Source organism: Opisthocomus hoazin, chromosome 15, assembly GCF_030867145.1.
Source record: "Opisthocomus hoazin isolate bOpiHoa1 chromosome 15, bOpiHoa1.hap1, whole genome shotgun sequence".
Lineage (NCBI taxonomy): Eukaryota > Metazoa > Chordata > Aves > Opisthocomiformes > Opisthocomidae > Opisthocomus > Opisthocomus hoazin.
The window spans coordinates 21,567,594-21,584,484 of NC_134428.1; the positions used below are offsets into that span (position 1 = coordinate 21,567,594).

The 16,891-nt window shown below is 37.6% G+C and overlaps 1 protein-coding gene across 2 annotated transcripts in view; it reads left to right on the forward strand.

Moving 5' to 3' along the window:
• SDK1 (sidekick cell adhesion molecule 1) overlaps positions 1 to 16,891 on the forward strand; it is a 429,398-nt gene that overhangs the window by 113,492 nt on the left and 299,015 nt on the right. For both annotated transcript variants that reach the window (XM_075436492.1, XM_075436493.1), the window contains exons 2-3: positions 9,360 to 9,519; positions 15,254 to 15,360. In XM_075436492.1, coding sequence (XP_075292607.1) covers positions 9,360 to 9,519; positions 15,254 to 15,360 — 267 coding nt within the window. The remainder of the gene's footprint in view (positions 1 to 9,359; positions 9,520 to 15,253; positions 15,361 to 16,891) is intronic.

A 16,891-nucleotide genomic window follows, 5' to 3' on the forward strand; every position in this document is an offset into this window, starting at 1 on the left:
TCTTGCACCAAGGACGGACTTGGGGAAAGTACATTTATGTTTGTCTTTTCTGTTCTGTTAAATGTTCTGTAGGGTTTTGTCCTGCCTCCATCCCAGTGTCAGCTGGAACAGTTAGTGGGTGTGTATCTCAATGAATAGGCATCAGTGTGGTCGGACTGGCCCTACAGTTGTTGGAAGATGGTAGGTTAGGTAGTAGCAACGGTAGCTTCCTTTGCAGTGAAGGCAATCCTGCTATATTGGGATTCTCTTGTCTGTAGGGTAGTTTTGCCTTCCACCCGCTGTGCGCAGAGATTTCAACAGTGACGCCTTCCTGCCTTGAGAGCTCCGCAAGACGCCGTAAACGTCACTAGATATGAAGGGAGTATAAAAAGCATGGAGGTTGTGCTTTAATACCAGATTCAGCCCACAGAAGTTGTAGGTTTCTTTGGAGGCTTTGTTTTCATTTTGATAGTTAGTGAGTTTTCTTTTATTTGCCTGCTCTGTAAGCTGTTGTGCCTTTTTCTTGTAGTGTATCTGTAACTTTAAGATATCCTCATGAGTATTTCCAAAAATAATTCTGCAGCCTTTTTTGAGGAGGAACTACACTGAACGTAACTTAAGAATGTTATCTGTAGCTTCTTGATTTTTAATCTTAGAGCAGTTATTCCATGCACTCATGAAACTATGAAATGTGGTTGCCTTCTGATGTGCCACTAACCAATTTTTTTTTTGCCCTGACTCAACTGAAGTATTACAGGAGGTGAGAAAGTGAAACTAAAACATGAGGTGCAGAAATTAAACGGGAAGAGGAACCCTTAGTGGGACATTAGGTTAATACATCAGGAGCTGCTTGAGGCTCAGTTAAAATGATATCAGCTCATTCTTTCTTTCTTTTTTTTTTTTTCCTCCTTGACTGGTCTGCTAAAGAAATCAATTTTAAGAAAAGAATGATACAATTGCATGTGGGAAAATCTATCTCGGTGTATTTGAGGATAACCAGGAGAGTTTTCTGTTGAATTTGAAATAGAGCGATGTTACCGATCACTGTCTTTTTTTCTGTCAGAATCCATGTCTTGTAAAAACTGTTTTGTGCTTCTGTGGGCCCTCCTCCTTCCAGTTCTGTTTAGAGCGCTTCTAATAAAACTCAAGGAATCTTTTGTCAAAAGGAAGTTCTGCTTCAAGAAATGATCCTGCAGTGATTGAAAGGATAGTCTTTAAATAGAAGACAGAGTATTAGGGAGTAGATTTTATGAATGCAGAGAGTAGGTTATACTTAAGGACTTCTAAGCAACTGGTGATAGTAGTATTTCTTCTTAATTATTAAAAATCTGCTCTAGCTTTTTTTTCTGTTGTCTTGCCTCAGCATAACTTGCAGATATATTTTTGTGGTTCATCTAAAGCTGTTTGTAGAGAAAAATGGAAGAAGGGTACAAGAGACAACACAAACTGTTAGGGCCTTAAAACCAGGTAGAAAGGTTGGAAATATTAAAATGGGTTTTCCCATAGCAAGTCATTTTGTGGTGTGTAGCTTAGAATTGTAGAAGTTTGCAATGGGATCAATTGTGATGTTTGTTCTTTTAAACAATGCTATGTGTTAGTCAAGCTTCGGGAAAAACATTTGTTCTGTTTGAATCAAGAAATTAGGAGCTTTAGAGGCAAAATGGAATCTGCAGTGGCATTTAGGTGGTTCTGAAACAGAACTGATGTTTCACTTAAAAAAAAAAAAGAATTTTTAATTAAATCTACTTAACTATCAGTGTGAAACACTCATTCTTGCCACTTGAGAGTCCTATTCTATTGAATTGTTGAAAGCTAATCATAACTATGCATTTCAAAATGTTTAGTTTTCCTCTTGGGAGAGCGTGCAACAGGTATGCAATCTTAAGTTCAATATTTCTTCCATCCAAATCAAATATATGATTGGCAATTACCCAATAACTAACTTGCCAATTAGTTATTTGACCTATTCAAGGTGAAAAAAGTTACCTATTGAAATCATGTCTCCCAGTGACCGTGCATTTAAAAGAAATAAATGTCACTTATTCTAGAAATATGTAGGTTTCCTCAGAGAATTTGCTGAGTCCTAAAAACAATTTAATTCCATCCCCAATTAAACCTTTAAAAGCACTATCCATCAATCTCAGCTGATGCTGTATTTGCATTTAGAGATTATAGTAGAGGTATCCAACAAGCAGGTTATCTTTCTTATCTATAGGAGGACGAAAGTGGGTAGTGTGGGCTCATTTACTTGACTTATGAAATTGAGTAAGAAAGGCTGATTTACATACATTTGCTCCAGTATTATTCCAATATAAAATCAGATACCGTCTTTGATAAAAGTTCAGGAAATCCACTTTAAGGGAATGCTCTATACCATTGTGTGAAATTTCTTAACTACAGCAGTATATTTGAAAAATAACCTGATATTTTAATGAAATATTCACTGTGATGCACCAGTCCTTTCAAATCCAGGCTTAGACTGAAGTAGTAAAATGCAATTTAAATTTAATTGTTGTGCTTGGTGATTTATGTCACACTTCCAACCAAGAAAATTTGAATCTCAAATATCCAATATTTTGGGTAGAATAGCCTTCCTGCAAATCAATACCGTTAAAGTGACTGAATGCTCTAATGTATGTTTGACGTTGTTGACGGTTTCTGAATAGATCATATACTAACTTTCACAGCATCTCACCAATGCATTTTAGATGGTTTGAATTCAAAAGAAGATGGATTCAGATATATCTGAGTTCAGTCTGACTTCTTGGTACATTTCCCAAGATTTACTGTGTCATAATTCCAAATTCTTATGCCATGTAAGCTATTGAAGTTCATTTCCACAAGAGAATACGACTTGCATCCAGAGGTAGCACATGTATGCATGAGTGTCAGGAACTAAGATAAAACGATTAAAAGGTCCTTTTGAAAAGAAAAAGAGAAAAATGTTTTCCATACGCAAGCTGGAAGTAAGAAGGAAATGGTCCTGATTTCCCAGAAGGCTGCAGTTATCAGCTGTCAGTCAGTCCAGAGCAACTTATGCTCGACTGGATGCACTCTGAAGCATCAGCTTCTGAGTGTCGCAGGTGGATTTTAATCCCTTCTGGATGGCATTCTGCTGTCCATCGTTGTACCTGCTTGCTTTGGACTACTGAAAAGATTCCTCCTGTCTTTAGTTTGGGTTTCCTGACTCTAGCTTCCTTTTTAATTTAACTATACTTTTGTATTATACATTCAATTCCCTAGATGGATTTTTGAAAAATACTCTTTTTAGGGCAGTTATCATTAACGTACCTGAAGATGGCTCACATCCTTTTCCTTGCAAACAATGAGAGCAAAAGCATTTTGATATTGTTGCTCTTCTCCTGGCCTGATAGTTCAGCGTCTGTGTGTAATTTATTTATCTAGTCTCATTTTCCTGGAAAATTCCTCAGATGTATTCTGTTCTTTATTTTTCTGTGTCAGTTCATTGTCGCTTTAGACATGTATCTGAAAAAAGGGTGATACGCATTATGCTTTGACTACGGACTAATAAGCTAAAATCCATGTAAGTGGTTTTTTTTAATAAACTAATTGTATTTTTGTTTGGGTTTATTGAAAAATGTATCTCAGTCAAAAATTTATTTTCACTATCGTATCTTTTGAGTGAACTGAGCGATGGAGAGACAGCTGCTGAAATGATATTTGTTAGTGATTGAGCTGTATTTGCTCTGACTTGCCAATTTATTAACATGTTAATCTACTTTTAATATTCAATATTTGCTCACCTAAAAATGACTTAAAAGTTGAGATATGTAACAAAGACAAATAGCAATGGCAGTGGGGAATCGCGTAACCTGTACTGTGCACTCACTACATTATTCTTCCTGAGTGTGTTCAGCACCACAGGGACTGATTTTCTCAAGATGTGAACAAGTGATTTGACCTGTAACTGTTTATATCCAACATTTTCGGAAAAAAAATGCTGAGATTTTAACAGGGTCATTGCAGTTTTTTTTTGCTGATGAAGGTGATGTGATACTTCTCTGGAGTATGGTAACTTTCCTTTTCTCAGTAGCATCGAGGTGTTCGAGATCAAATTACATCTTTAATTAAAACACATAAATTCCTGAGGGACAGGACTGCAGGACTGCTTTCAAGATCTTGTAGCACCCTGTGGTAATTGAGAGGTCTATTGAATCTGACTTTGGTTTATCTGTTTTAGAAACGTAAGCTGTTAGAGGGCTGAGAAGCATTAGCCAGTCTTTGTTAATGTGTTTATTAGAGGGTATGTTTGAGGTCCCCGAGATGGTACTCTCCTCAGTTTGTCATATTCACTGATGCTGTCCTTATGAGAATTAGGTTCCTTTGGTTAACTAATGAGTAGCAACTCTTGTTTTCATTCCCTTCAGTACAAAGCTGTGCCATCAGACTGCCTTCCCCTCTTACAGGTTGTATTTGGAAGTTTGTGCCTGAACGCGATTTTCGGGGAAAAGGGAGAGTGAGCAAGCTCTCAGCTTTTCTGTGATGCATCTCGTCTGCTAGGGCTGGAGGGAAGGCCAAAGGAGATAACAATTGCATACAGCCCCATTTTTGTATTTAAGCGTCAGCATTAATCTGAACAAAAGTGTATGGGCATTCTTGAATTGGGTCCTGAAACTGTATTTTCAGATGAAGTCCGTCTAAGCTTTGCATGTACGAAAGAAAAACAATAGACAGGCTAACCTGGCAGTAGATTGGATTGGAACTCTTGCAGATCAACAATGCACAAAAACAAGGCGGACATGTTTTGGAGAAAATTTCCGGATAATTTTGGCATATTCAATCCTGGTTTTTTTTCTGGAGTTTTACATAAAATAAATCATATCCTTTTAAGGATGCTAGTCAGGGTGTTAGCGAGTTGGGTAAGCAGACTTAATGAAAATTTGCAGAAGCCGTATATATGTGCCAACAGATTGGCACCTTATTCTTTCACTCCTCCTTGCAGCTCATACAATTTTTTAATTACTATTATTTTTATTTTTAAATCAGTGTAGCTGAAGAGCCAGAGAGGCTGGAGGTATTAACATATTTAGTGTTTAGAAAAAAGCAACAGTGTATAGCATGAATGCTTGCCTTTTTGGTTTTTTTAGACAGAAAGCTATTTTAGCTAAGAATATTAATTCCAGTACTTTGTTATTCCTGTTTCTTTTTAGTAGCTTTTTCTCCATCCTTCAAGAGAATAAAACCTGAGATGCTTTCATGGCTTCTAAACTCTTCATTGGCCAAGGTTAGCCTTATGGTGAGCACTCCCTGTATTTAATTAGTAAGTACAAGTATCTTATACCTATTAAAAGAGCCGCTTGTATCTTCTGTCCCTTAGCCAGTCACTCCTTTCCTACAGTTTTCTTTTTGAGATAGCTTTCATTTTTCCTGTTGATTTTCCTGTTTCTCTGGGATGCTCTATAACAACCAAGCTTGTCCTTGTAGGTCCAGTATAAAATTCTGCTTTCCATTACAGCTTAAAGATGTAAAGCTTAGAGTGTAGCGCCATGCTGATCGTGTCTGAGGGGTGAGCAGCATTGTCCTGTGGAAATGCCAGAGTCATCAAAGCTTTACTGCTACCTCTCTTCATGGAATTTTCGCTCAGTATTTTATTTTCATTTTTGCTTTCAGTGAATATTTAGTGAGCTCTGATTGCATAATTGAATTTGATAAACTGGTGGGATGTGATTGATGAGAAAGTCAGGAATAAAAGATAAAATTATTTCAAGGGTTTAAGTAAATCTTCCAGAGAGCTGGGGCAATTTAGAAAGCGTGCTGTATTCTTTATAAAAATATTCCCATAGGTCTGTTAAATTTTAGCTTCTACCAGAATTCGATTGAATTTTGAGAATCGTTTCCATGGAATAGCAGCGTGATTGGGATATTTTAAATGGGAGATAGCTCTGAGTGGATTGCAGCATCACTGGGTTTGGAATATTTGAGTAGGAAATGTAGGGCTGAATGACAGACTTGTGGGTAGCAGTCTTTGTCAAATAAATCATTTGTTCTTGAAAAGACTGAAGTTAGAAGGAGTAAGTGGATAATTCTGAGTGAAATAATGGAGGAGGTTACACTGCTTGAGCTTTTAAATCACTGAAAAACAGCATCAAGAAATTACTTGAGTAGAGGTGTATAGTGCAGATCCCTGTTTCATTGTAATCCCCCTGAATGGCTCAACTTTCTTCAGGAAGGAGTAGTTCAACAAGCTCATTTTGTGAGCCTCTGTGTACTAGCAGGTAAATATCGTGGTTTACAGGGGATTGTGCACTAATCGTTTCAGTTTACCAGTTGGACTCCGTGCTGTAGGACCCACAGGGATGGCAGTTAGAACCCCTTCCCCTAAGTACCAGCACAACTCTGCTGCTGCCTTTTCGTCTCCAGAGGAAGCCTGACACCATTAAATCTTGCAAGGGTAGAATGTCTCATAACTCCTTTGGGAGACTCCCCAAAATACACGAGAAGCCTCTGAAAGGATTTAATATTTCCTTGCTTGTTTAGAAAGATCTTTATGAAAAATCGGTTTTTGCTCTGGGTAAAAGAACTGTATTTCACACGAACATCATCTAACTTTGACTTAAATTTTCTTTATAAAGTTTTGAAATATTTGTTGATTCTACTATTTAGGAGAAAATGGGAATTGAGATAAGACTTCTTCACAATATTTGCAGTTATTAAAACAACAAAAAAGAATCTTTGAAGAATATTATCTCTGTGTAATAGACTGAAGTGCACAAAGCATCTTTGGTTTCCCTGGGACTATCTGTCAGTTCGGAACTATTCCTGTTATCTCATAAGTTGAATTGTCGTAGCTTTCTGTATATCCAGTTTTAAGAAAATATTACTGATGTGTACTAGCCATTAATCAATTTGTTTGAAAACCACATTGTTTAAAATCCTACAAATTGAAAGAAGGGCCTTACTTCAAAATACATTTTTTTTAATTCAGTTTGTTAGGTCAGATTTTGTGTGATAGTTCGTAAGTATTCCCAGTGGAAAAGGACCTCGGGGTGTTGGTTGATAGCTGGCAGGAATATCAGCCAGCAGTGTGCCCAGGTGGCCAAGAAGGCCAATGGCATCCTCGCTTCTATCAGCAATAGTGTGGCCAGCAGGAGCAGGGATGGGATCGTGCCCCTGTGCTCGGCACTGGTGAGGCTACATCTCGAATACTGTGTGCAGCTTTGGGCCCCTCATGGTAAGACAGACATTGAGGTGCTGAAGTGTGTCCAAAGAAGAAGAATAATGAAGCTGGTGAAGGGTGCAGAGCAGAAGTCCTCTGAGGAGCGGCTGAATGACCTGGAGTTCTTCAGTCTGGAGAAGAGAAGGCTGGGGGGAGACCTTCTCGCTCTCTACAACTACCTGAAAGGAGGTTGTAGTGAGCTGGGTGTCCATCTCTTCTCCCCAGTAACTAGCGATAGGATGAGAGGCAATGGCCTCAAGTTGCATCAGGGGACGTTTAGATTGGATATTAAAAAAAATTTATTTACTGAAAGAGTTGTAAGACATTGGAACAGGCTGCCCAGGGAGGTAGTTGAGACACCATCCCTGGAGATATTTAAGACGTGTACATGCAGAGCTTAGGGACATGGTTTAGTGGTGGAATTGGCAGTGTTAGGTTAATGGTTGGACTCGATCTTGAAGGTCTCCTCCAACCCAAATGATTCTATGATTCTGTTGCTTGAAGATGATGTGCTTTTTTCCTGCAGAAATAGCTGTATCTTTCAGAAGTTAAATCCTAAGAACTAACGAGACAGTTTGTCAATACAAATCATCAAATGTGCATGCAGCTGATGTTCAACTTGATAGCCAATTGTAGCAAATAGTTTGGCAGCAGTCAATCCAGGGCTCCTTGAGCACGCTGGGTGGAAGTGCAGCTGCTACCCTGGGACCGTACGCTTAGGCTGGTAATGAGTCTGTGTTGCCACGTGGTCTGCTGAGTAATAAACATTCCCCAGTAAGAGGCAAAGCGAAAGATAAGGGCTTAGGGAAGCTGACATCACCAGGCCGAGCTGCGTGCCCCCTGCCATCCTGATCTTCAGTGGGCACCAGGGCACCTAGAAAGCCACGGACCCCCCCTTGCCTTGAGGTCCTTCTTTCCTGACGCGTGTGGTTGCTATCTCAGGGCTATCAAATGTTAAGGATTATAGTATACGACCTGTGGATTCACAAATTTCAGACAGCCTGGAATAGTATATGAGGTCACTTCCCCGTAAACTGTAAAAGATAGCTTAAATGCTTTAAATAATGAGTATAAAAATACCTGAGCTTAATCTAAAGTAAGAAAAGATGATATTAAAAGAAAGATTAGCAATTTGACTGAACGGTTAGTTGCACTGGGACGACATTGGTGGTTGGTTGTTTTCTTTATTTTATATATAAAATACACACACTGCACTCCAAAAAAGTAGAGTGCAGTAACGTCTACCTGCTAAATATTATTCCATATTTTGTATTAAAGCTCTGACTCTGAATGTAACATCTGTATTTTGTATATATACAGAAAGATGTTAATTTTGATTATTGAAGATATTTGTGAACTTCTAAGATTTAGTCTGTAGTTCCTACATGGTTACAAGCAGAAATGCAGCACGTGAAGTGTGAAGACTTTCATCTTCTGGAGGTGACAAAGGGGTGGGTCTCCAGCAGGTGTAGACTTGTAATAAATCTGCGTTGGAGTGGAGCTTTGGCAATTTACCAGTTGAGAATTTTGCTGCTCAGAGTATTTTGAGCATTTGTGATCCACGGAAGAACAAAAGTTTGAGACTGCATGTGACCGTTGGACATTATTGAAGTATCCTAATTCAAAATCTGTTAGTGGCTTCACGTAATATAATTTAACACATTTTGGTTGGCAGTAACATTGAAAAACACATTATTCTTGCAATTTTCTGAGGTGTTTTTTTCGAAACTCTTTTTTCTATCAAAATTCTTCATTTACCCTGAGACTTCTCCTGCTGTTATAATCATTTCTATCCAAGATTACTCTTCTAGTTTCTATTCAATAAATAAATAAAAAAAAAGCTTTGAGTGGATTTAATCCTCACGGAGGAGAGGGAGGGGGGGGAAAAAAAGCCAGTAAGGCTGTTCCCTGCCTGCTGCAGTAGACAATGCTGAGATTGTGTATGTGTAAATAGTAAACGTGGACAAAAGCTTGTCTGGGCACTTCTCTTCTAAATCAATGCCAAGGACTAAGGTTATCAAGATCTTGGGAATTCTGTCTCTAAAGACAAAGCTCAGTTATGAACAGAACAGCATAAGCCTTTACTGAATCGTGTTGTCTATTGTTTTACGTTGGCCATTGGAGAAGGAATCTGCTGAATATCGGTGGCATATACTATACTTGTTCAAATAACTTACAAAACCCTTTTCTCTCTCGATTTCAGATGATGTTGCACCGTACTTCAAGACTGAACCAGGCTTGCCCCAGATACACCTGGAAGGAAATCGACTCGTACTTACGTGCCTTGCCGAAGGCAGCTGGCCCTTGGAATTTAAGTGGTTACACAATGACAGTGAAATAACCGCCTACTCCAGTGAATATAAGTAAATAAAAGCTATGTAGTAGTCTTCTTTAAGTGTAATTGTACAAAAAACCCCAAACAAACACCTTCCCATCAAAATCCCCAGTACCTCCAAGCAGTTTCGTAGGTACTGATACATTGAGAATGTTTTTTACCATGAAAGAAGACAGTATTCTGTAAACAAGTACGATCTCTATGAGAGAATCTCTTTTGCGAGAAATGGTAGTTCTCACTCCAAAACAAGGATCCCACCATAGAATTGCTAAGTACCAAAAATGCTTTTTTTCTGGACATGTAACCTTATGTGTATTTGTAAGCAAGAGCGGGCATATTCCTTAGCTAAATGTTGCATATGAAATGCTACTTTGTCTTTGAACAAAGCTAAGCTCAGTGGGACTATTCAATAAGATCTGGAAGAATGTGGTCTATCTTAAATTGCGTGTGAAACTTTTGGTTTCACTTCTGAGAAGGCGAAAATTAATCTTGTAGTTTAACAAACTGTTCTTCTGTGGTTGTGCACTTTGCTCCCAGGCCTTCGCTGACTGTCCCTGTTCCCCAAGACATCTCATCAAGCAAGAGAAAAAATGTCTGGTTGCTAATCAGAGCTAGTTTTTTGCCGATAGGCAGCAGATGGCTGGCCAAATATCAAAGTGTAAAGCAGCCAAGTTTTGTCTGCTCTTCTTTAATGGGAGTGTTAACTGGGTCTTCCCCACGCAGTTGGCAATTTTTGTAACCTTATGGAAATACAGTATTTATGCAACTTATTTGTTGCTTTCAAATTTTATTGGAATTACCTAGTGAATTCAGAAGTTACAAGGGGTGGATATGTGACAGACAGAGCAGTTGTATAACATTTATGTCTTCAGCAAACCAAGCGAAATACTGCACTTTTGTAATTACATTGCTTGAGGTAGAGCAAAGTTGTACTCTATCACTATAGACAGAAATTACAGTATAGAGGAGTATAAAAATGCAGATAATGATAGAAGGTTCTATATTGTTACACAAGGTAGCCCATAGTTACTTTTCTCAAAGATTTTTAAATCTGTAACATTAGTTCTATTTTGCATATTATTTACATTTACAAACAGTATGGGGAAAAAAAATCCTTAAAGAGTGTTTTAAAGCTTGTATGGGTCATTTAGCACATAAGGCATTTAGCAACTATGTTTCCAACCAAACATATAGTTGTATATGAACTCCTAGAAATTAATGACTTTTGATATAGTTTGGACCACTTAGTCCTGAGTAATTGCATCTATTAATGGTTGTTGTTTTCAAGCCTTGAGAAACACTGATACCTCAAAATGAGCCATACACACATAATGGAGTGTTCTTCAATTTACAGAAGAGATTTGTGAATACTTTCTAGAAAATAAAGAAATCTGTAATAGCACAATTAATCACAGAAGATTTGAGCATCACTTGGTGAAAATGCCACTTGTTTTGATCAACAGCAGCAGAAACGAATGTAGCTTCATGGTAGGAGTTGACAACAGCTCTTAACTGCGTAAGATGCTGAAAAAGTAAGACAAAGAGATGGTGTGAGAGGGCAGAACACGTGTGTGTGGAATGAACAAAAAGCAAAGGTTAGAACTTAAGCTTTGTAGATGTGCTAGTCACTGAGAGACTTAGATTTAGTGGTACTAGGAGAAACCTGAATAAGAACATGTGCTGTCGTGAAACTGAGATTAATATGCCATGGTATTTCTTGAAGAAGTGCACATCCCAATGCAGAACTGTATAATGCAAAATTGTAATTTTACTGTGTGTTGCAGGATAGATTTGAATCAGTGTGTTGGAACACCTTTCTAAGCTGTGTGTGTACGTATCTGTATACAGTACCTTGTTTCTTATCGTTGGACTTGATTCAGTCTAGTGCATTTCAGGTCATGATACAAGCTATATTTATTTATTTTGCATTTTTTATATTGTTCTTGTTTCTGTTTCTAATTAAAACATCTGCTTCAGAGGTGATTAAGAAGACAGGAAGCTCCTGGCTGATAATAATAAAACAACATTGATAGAAAATACTGATTCAGAAGTTGCAGCCCTACTACTACTGTCCCACAGTCAGAGATAAGCCAAACAGGATTTTGATTCTACAGAAATGCAAGGCTTTAAGCTTCCAAAAACGATTATATGGCATGGGTGCATTAGGATGAATGGAAGCAGGGAAGGGATATGCTTAGACATAAAAATTCCACTTGCAAAATTTAAACTTTCACCCCATAATAGTTTGCTCTGCATTTCTCTTGGGTAAATACTCCGTTTAAATGCATGTATCTTTCCTGTGTAAGAGACTTCTGCTGCAATTTGAATCATCAATCAAAGATTTTTGGTAACTGATATTACTTAGTGTGTCTCAGTTAAAGTAATGCCTATATTGTACCAGGCTGAAAATATTCAAAGCTTATTATAACACACCAAGTGAGTAAAGGACTAATTGTAGTCTTTGCTTTTTGACACGGGCAACCCTGAATGAGCAGCTTTCCTTTGTGTAAGGACGCTGATTATGTGCACAGCCTGGCTTTTATAGTGACTGTGCATACACTAGTTTGTATTAAGAATTTATAAAACAACCATATAAATTCTTTGTGATCCAAGATACATGTAACGAAAACAAGTCAATATTGCTGACTGCAGTAGCAATTTTCATTGTGTCTATAAGTTAAAAGTCTTTAAAGTTCAGGCAGTGACTTTTTTCTCTTTTTTTTTTTCCTTTGTTTTCTTTTGAATTAAGTTCTGGACCAAGTGTGTCTTCCATATTTGCTTTTGTGGCCTGAAGACAGTAATTTATATGAATTTAAGAAACTAAGGTTATGTCTAAGGAGCAGTATACTTTCCTCCCAAACTATTTAGAAGTATATGATTATCATATTTGTGTTTTTAACATTAGATATGTTTTAATTTTATTCTGTATAAAAAAAGTTAGATCAGTTGATGCGCAAGTCCCATGTAAAAAAGTTTGAATACATAAAATGTTATATGACTATCTATTAAAATACATGTGATTTTAATTCTGTCTTCAGAATTACGGCTATTAAATCCCGTAGCCTATAGGTTCACTCTTAACTCTTAGAGCATTTAAAATTAAAATGAAGGTGTAAATTTGAAATGAGGAATGGAACATTGGGAAGCTTTGAGAAACCATTACCTAGCATTTTGCCTTAGGTGTTGGACACCAGTTCATCCTTGGAGCTGTAACTGATCGCACTCCTGGTGAGGCAGCGCGTTATGCTCTGGAAACCCTCCCTTGCAGCTTTCTTTTATGCTTGTCACTTTACATCTTTTCATGGAAGTTTTCTAAACAGCCAGTTTCTGGTTGGCTGTACTGTTCGAAACAGAGAAACTGTCCGGTCTGTCTTTCTACAGGACTTGCCCGGATCCCCAGAAACCTCAAGTAGCCTCCTGGCATCTGTACAATGGGAAGATCTTCTGTCTTGAAAGTTAGAGCGTAGACAAAATTAAAGCAAAATTATGTCTTGTCACTGTAAAAAATTGTGTTGACCTTGGATATACTTTTATTCCGTGGAAGAAAGTCTTGTTTTGACTTTAGAAGACACTATTTATATCTCTCATATCAGAAAGTAGGTAGAATGATAAAAGCACAGCACAAAAAGCAGTGTTTTGACTGTTAGGTCAATAGAAAGGTATATTTAAAAAAAAAGGCAGACATATCAGGTACATAAAGACTGTTTAAAATTGTAAACACAGAATTAGAAATTTCATGAATATTTATCTCTTTCCCAGTTTTGTAATTTTCAAGTTAATCTCAAATAATATAAACATACGTTCTATTATCCTTTTTTTTTTTACCTTTGTTGTTTAATTATTCTAATTTTACTGTCCTTACCTGCACATTGTTACCCAGTAGGTCCATTGAGAAACCAACTGCTCAGTAGGTTTGGGCTGTCTCGGAATTTCCAAGATTGATGGGGTTTTCACTGTAAGCTTTTAAAAGATTTGCATTTCTTCAGACAGTATATTAAAAATTTTTCCTGCTGAAACATTAGTAAGTCAGAAAAGAAAACTGATGTAGGACACTTCTGATCCAATTGCTTTGTTTTGTCCTAGTGGCAGAAAAACTAACTCTGCATTACTGTCTTAGTACGGAGGAATACCAAAGAAAGAAGCCTCTAATTTTGGCTCTTTTTAATAGATAAGCACAAGAATAAACGTTAGCCAAGTACAATACTAAATCTTTATGGGAGGAAGAAGAGCTTGTTAAGCTATAAACTATTTGGTAAAACGAACTGTAGAAATGAATTGTCAATATTTATTTGTCAGAATCTTTACTTTTTTTTTTTTTCTTTTGGTAGTGATGTTTTGCAACAACCATCTGCCTGGCAGAGAAGGAAATTATTCTTTGAGAAACTAGGAAAGCCTTGAGTCCTATTGATTTCTATCCTATGCCTGGTATATTCACCTATTTTCTCCCTCTACTTCCTATGGCATACTCCTCAGGCAAGAGGCAACATGGCTACTTCAGAGTTAGATACTCGCTGGCCAGCAAGTATTTGTGCGCTGATCGTTGGGTTTACTGTAACTCCCCAACAGAGCCCTGTTTTGAGTCTTCCTTATCTTCCCTGTACAAATTGTCATAATCCCTGGAGAGAATTTGCCAGTTGCTCCAAAGGAGGTCACGCGGAGTCAGCTTAGGCACACGGGCAGACAGACAACACGCTCGTGTGCTTGGGAAGCCAGGGTCTCCTAGGAATCACAGTAGATTGTTAAAATTTCTCCATGGTGTTGTGCTCTGTTTTAATTCACTGTTGTTGGTTGTCTGACCTATTTGGTATAGTGTATTTGATTATAATTATAATGCAGTGATTATACTTCTAATTTATCACTTAAACTAGGCTTCTTCTACCGCCTTTGTTTTTATGCTGTCTGATCCTGTTCAGATATTAAGCTCTGTGTGTGTGGGTGTATAGTATGTGTGAGTCTGAGAGGAGATGCTTTATTTTAGTGGAATTAAATTTTGAAGATTAAAATTCAGCAGTTTTATTTTTCCTTATCTTTTCGTAAAGACTTTCATTAATCCTACCATATCTCCAGAAGGTGACCTGGGGAATATGCGCTTTGATTAATGTTTGTTTAATGCAGGATTATCTATATTATTCATGTGTTTTATTCACATTAAAACTGTGCCTATCAGCTCATTTTTGTGTTGAGTAATCAGATATAGTTGAATGAGGAAGGTAAGCATTAGTGGACTAAGTGCCTTTTTAAGTATACTGAAGGACAGAGCAAACACAATGTACAGTGCACGATGTCTTTTCCAGTATTATTCTGAGCTACAGTGGTCACACATAGTAGTAAAAATCTTTTTTCATTGGAGAGCTTTGATATTTCTTGCAAGTCTTCCTAATGCCTACATTTAGATTGTAGTCTGCTTGTGCCACCTCTGGACAAAATGCCAGGCCTCTTTGCCTTGTTGAATGGGGGTGGGTAAAACTAAAGAAAACATTTGAAGTCTGCATTTCACGAGAACTAATTAGTATTTACGAAATGTAGATCTTAAGGCTGAAAGATACTGTCTGTATTTCAAGTATTTTTTGTTCTGCTATATAGTACAGACAATATTATAGCCAAAGACGAGAGATTATATGAGAATGCTGTTTGTAAGAAAAAAATACAGTAAGCATTTGAGTCAGTGTATAAAATACTAGAGGAGAAAGAAGAAATACATAAAGTAACATTGATCTGCCGGTAGGAAGAAGTGCGCTATAATCCTACATTTTGTCTTACAGGTACATCATCCCAGCTTTGCAGAGGTCTGATGCTGGCTTTTATCAGTGTGTCGTGCGGAACAGGATGGGGGCATTGCTGCAAAGAAGATCTGAAGTTCAAGTGGCATGTAGGTTTGAATGAAGTTATTCTGCGATTCTTTAGCTAACCCATTCTTTTGGGGGGTAAAAAACAACATACCAACAACATTTGCTAGTCTGAAAAGTTATTTGATATCATATTTAATAAATTTAAAAATTATTGCATCCCAAGAAGTTTCACACTTACTGTAGTTATCTTCTGGGAAACAGTTCAAAGCAGTGCAGCTTTAAGTCTGCAGAGCAAGCAGTGAGCTGTTCGAAGCCATCTAACCGAGATCGTTTGGAGATAGCTGTAGCATGAGAAAACTATTAGATCTCTCCCTGAATACACAGGGATTAGGAAAGGCCATGTAGCACAAGAGAAACAGTCCATCAAAACAAAACAAAACAAGCCCAGAGGACAGCAGGGGATATCTGGAAAAAAACCATGTTGTCGAGGTAGCTCCATGAAGATTTTGGATCCTAATTCCTGCATTACAAAATAAGCAGTTGTTTGACAGTGAAAACCTTGCTAACCAGACTTTGAAAGTCTGTTCTCAACACCTTTCTGAACCAAAGCTTCCAATGTTTGTGTATCTATAGTATGTGCTATGCAGAATTTGTCAGAGTTGACCTCTAGTTTGATATCTGACTTCCCTTTGGAAATGTTAAATTGATTTTTCTGAGGAGTTAGTGCTGGTTAACATGACCTAAGAAATGATCGCATACTCTAATTTTTTTTTTTTTTAGTTAACATATGGAAAATATAACCCAAATAACTTGTTTGAGATTAGCCATAAAATTAGGCCTTATTCTTTTTCAAAGTAAACCCATTAAAAATAATTTTTAGAAGACGGATTTGTATACTGCATGTAAGCAGTCTGATACATGGATCAAATTTCTCTTCCGCTGGTCAATAACTGGAAATTCAGTAGTAGTAAATGTCACTTGATAAGTGGAATATAGATAAATCGAATTATTTATTAGAAATCCAGTTCCCGGGAACTGATTTAAGTTAATCACTGTGTCATGAGGGAGATTACATAGAATTTCCTGTGTTTTTGAAACAAAAACAGTTGCAAATGATACTCTGTAAGTTTTGGTATCATGTTCACCAGTTTACTATATTACAGTAAATTGTGTTACTATATCTGTAATGTCAGTAATACCAGTATTTTGATGTTTGATCTCTCAGTGAGATTGTTTCAGAGATGCTGGGAGCTAATGTAAAAATCCACTGCTAAAATGGGGTTTTCCTTCCCTGTCTTCTATCACCCCTTATGCCCCTGCTGTGTACTCCTTCTAGTGATCTTGTGCTCACTCTGACCTGTGTCTGACCCTTGCAAGGACTTTTCTGACTCTTCTTCTTTTGTTATAGCAAATTCTATCAGGTCACAGAGGATTTAATGAAAGCTGGTGTGAGTGAGCATAGCTATGAGTGGGGTGAGGGAGCTCCAGCAAGGCTAGAAGGGGGAGATGGAGCCGGAGGAAGGTGGAGGTGAGATGCTTCTCGTTCTGCAGCAGTGAGCCAGCAGATTAGTCTAGATGGCTCTGCCATTGCATCTGCACGTGTGACTGCAG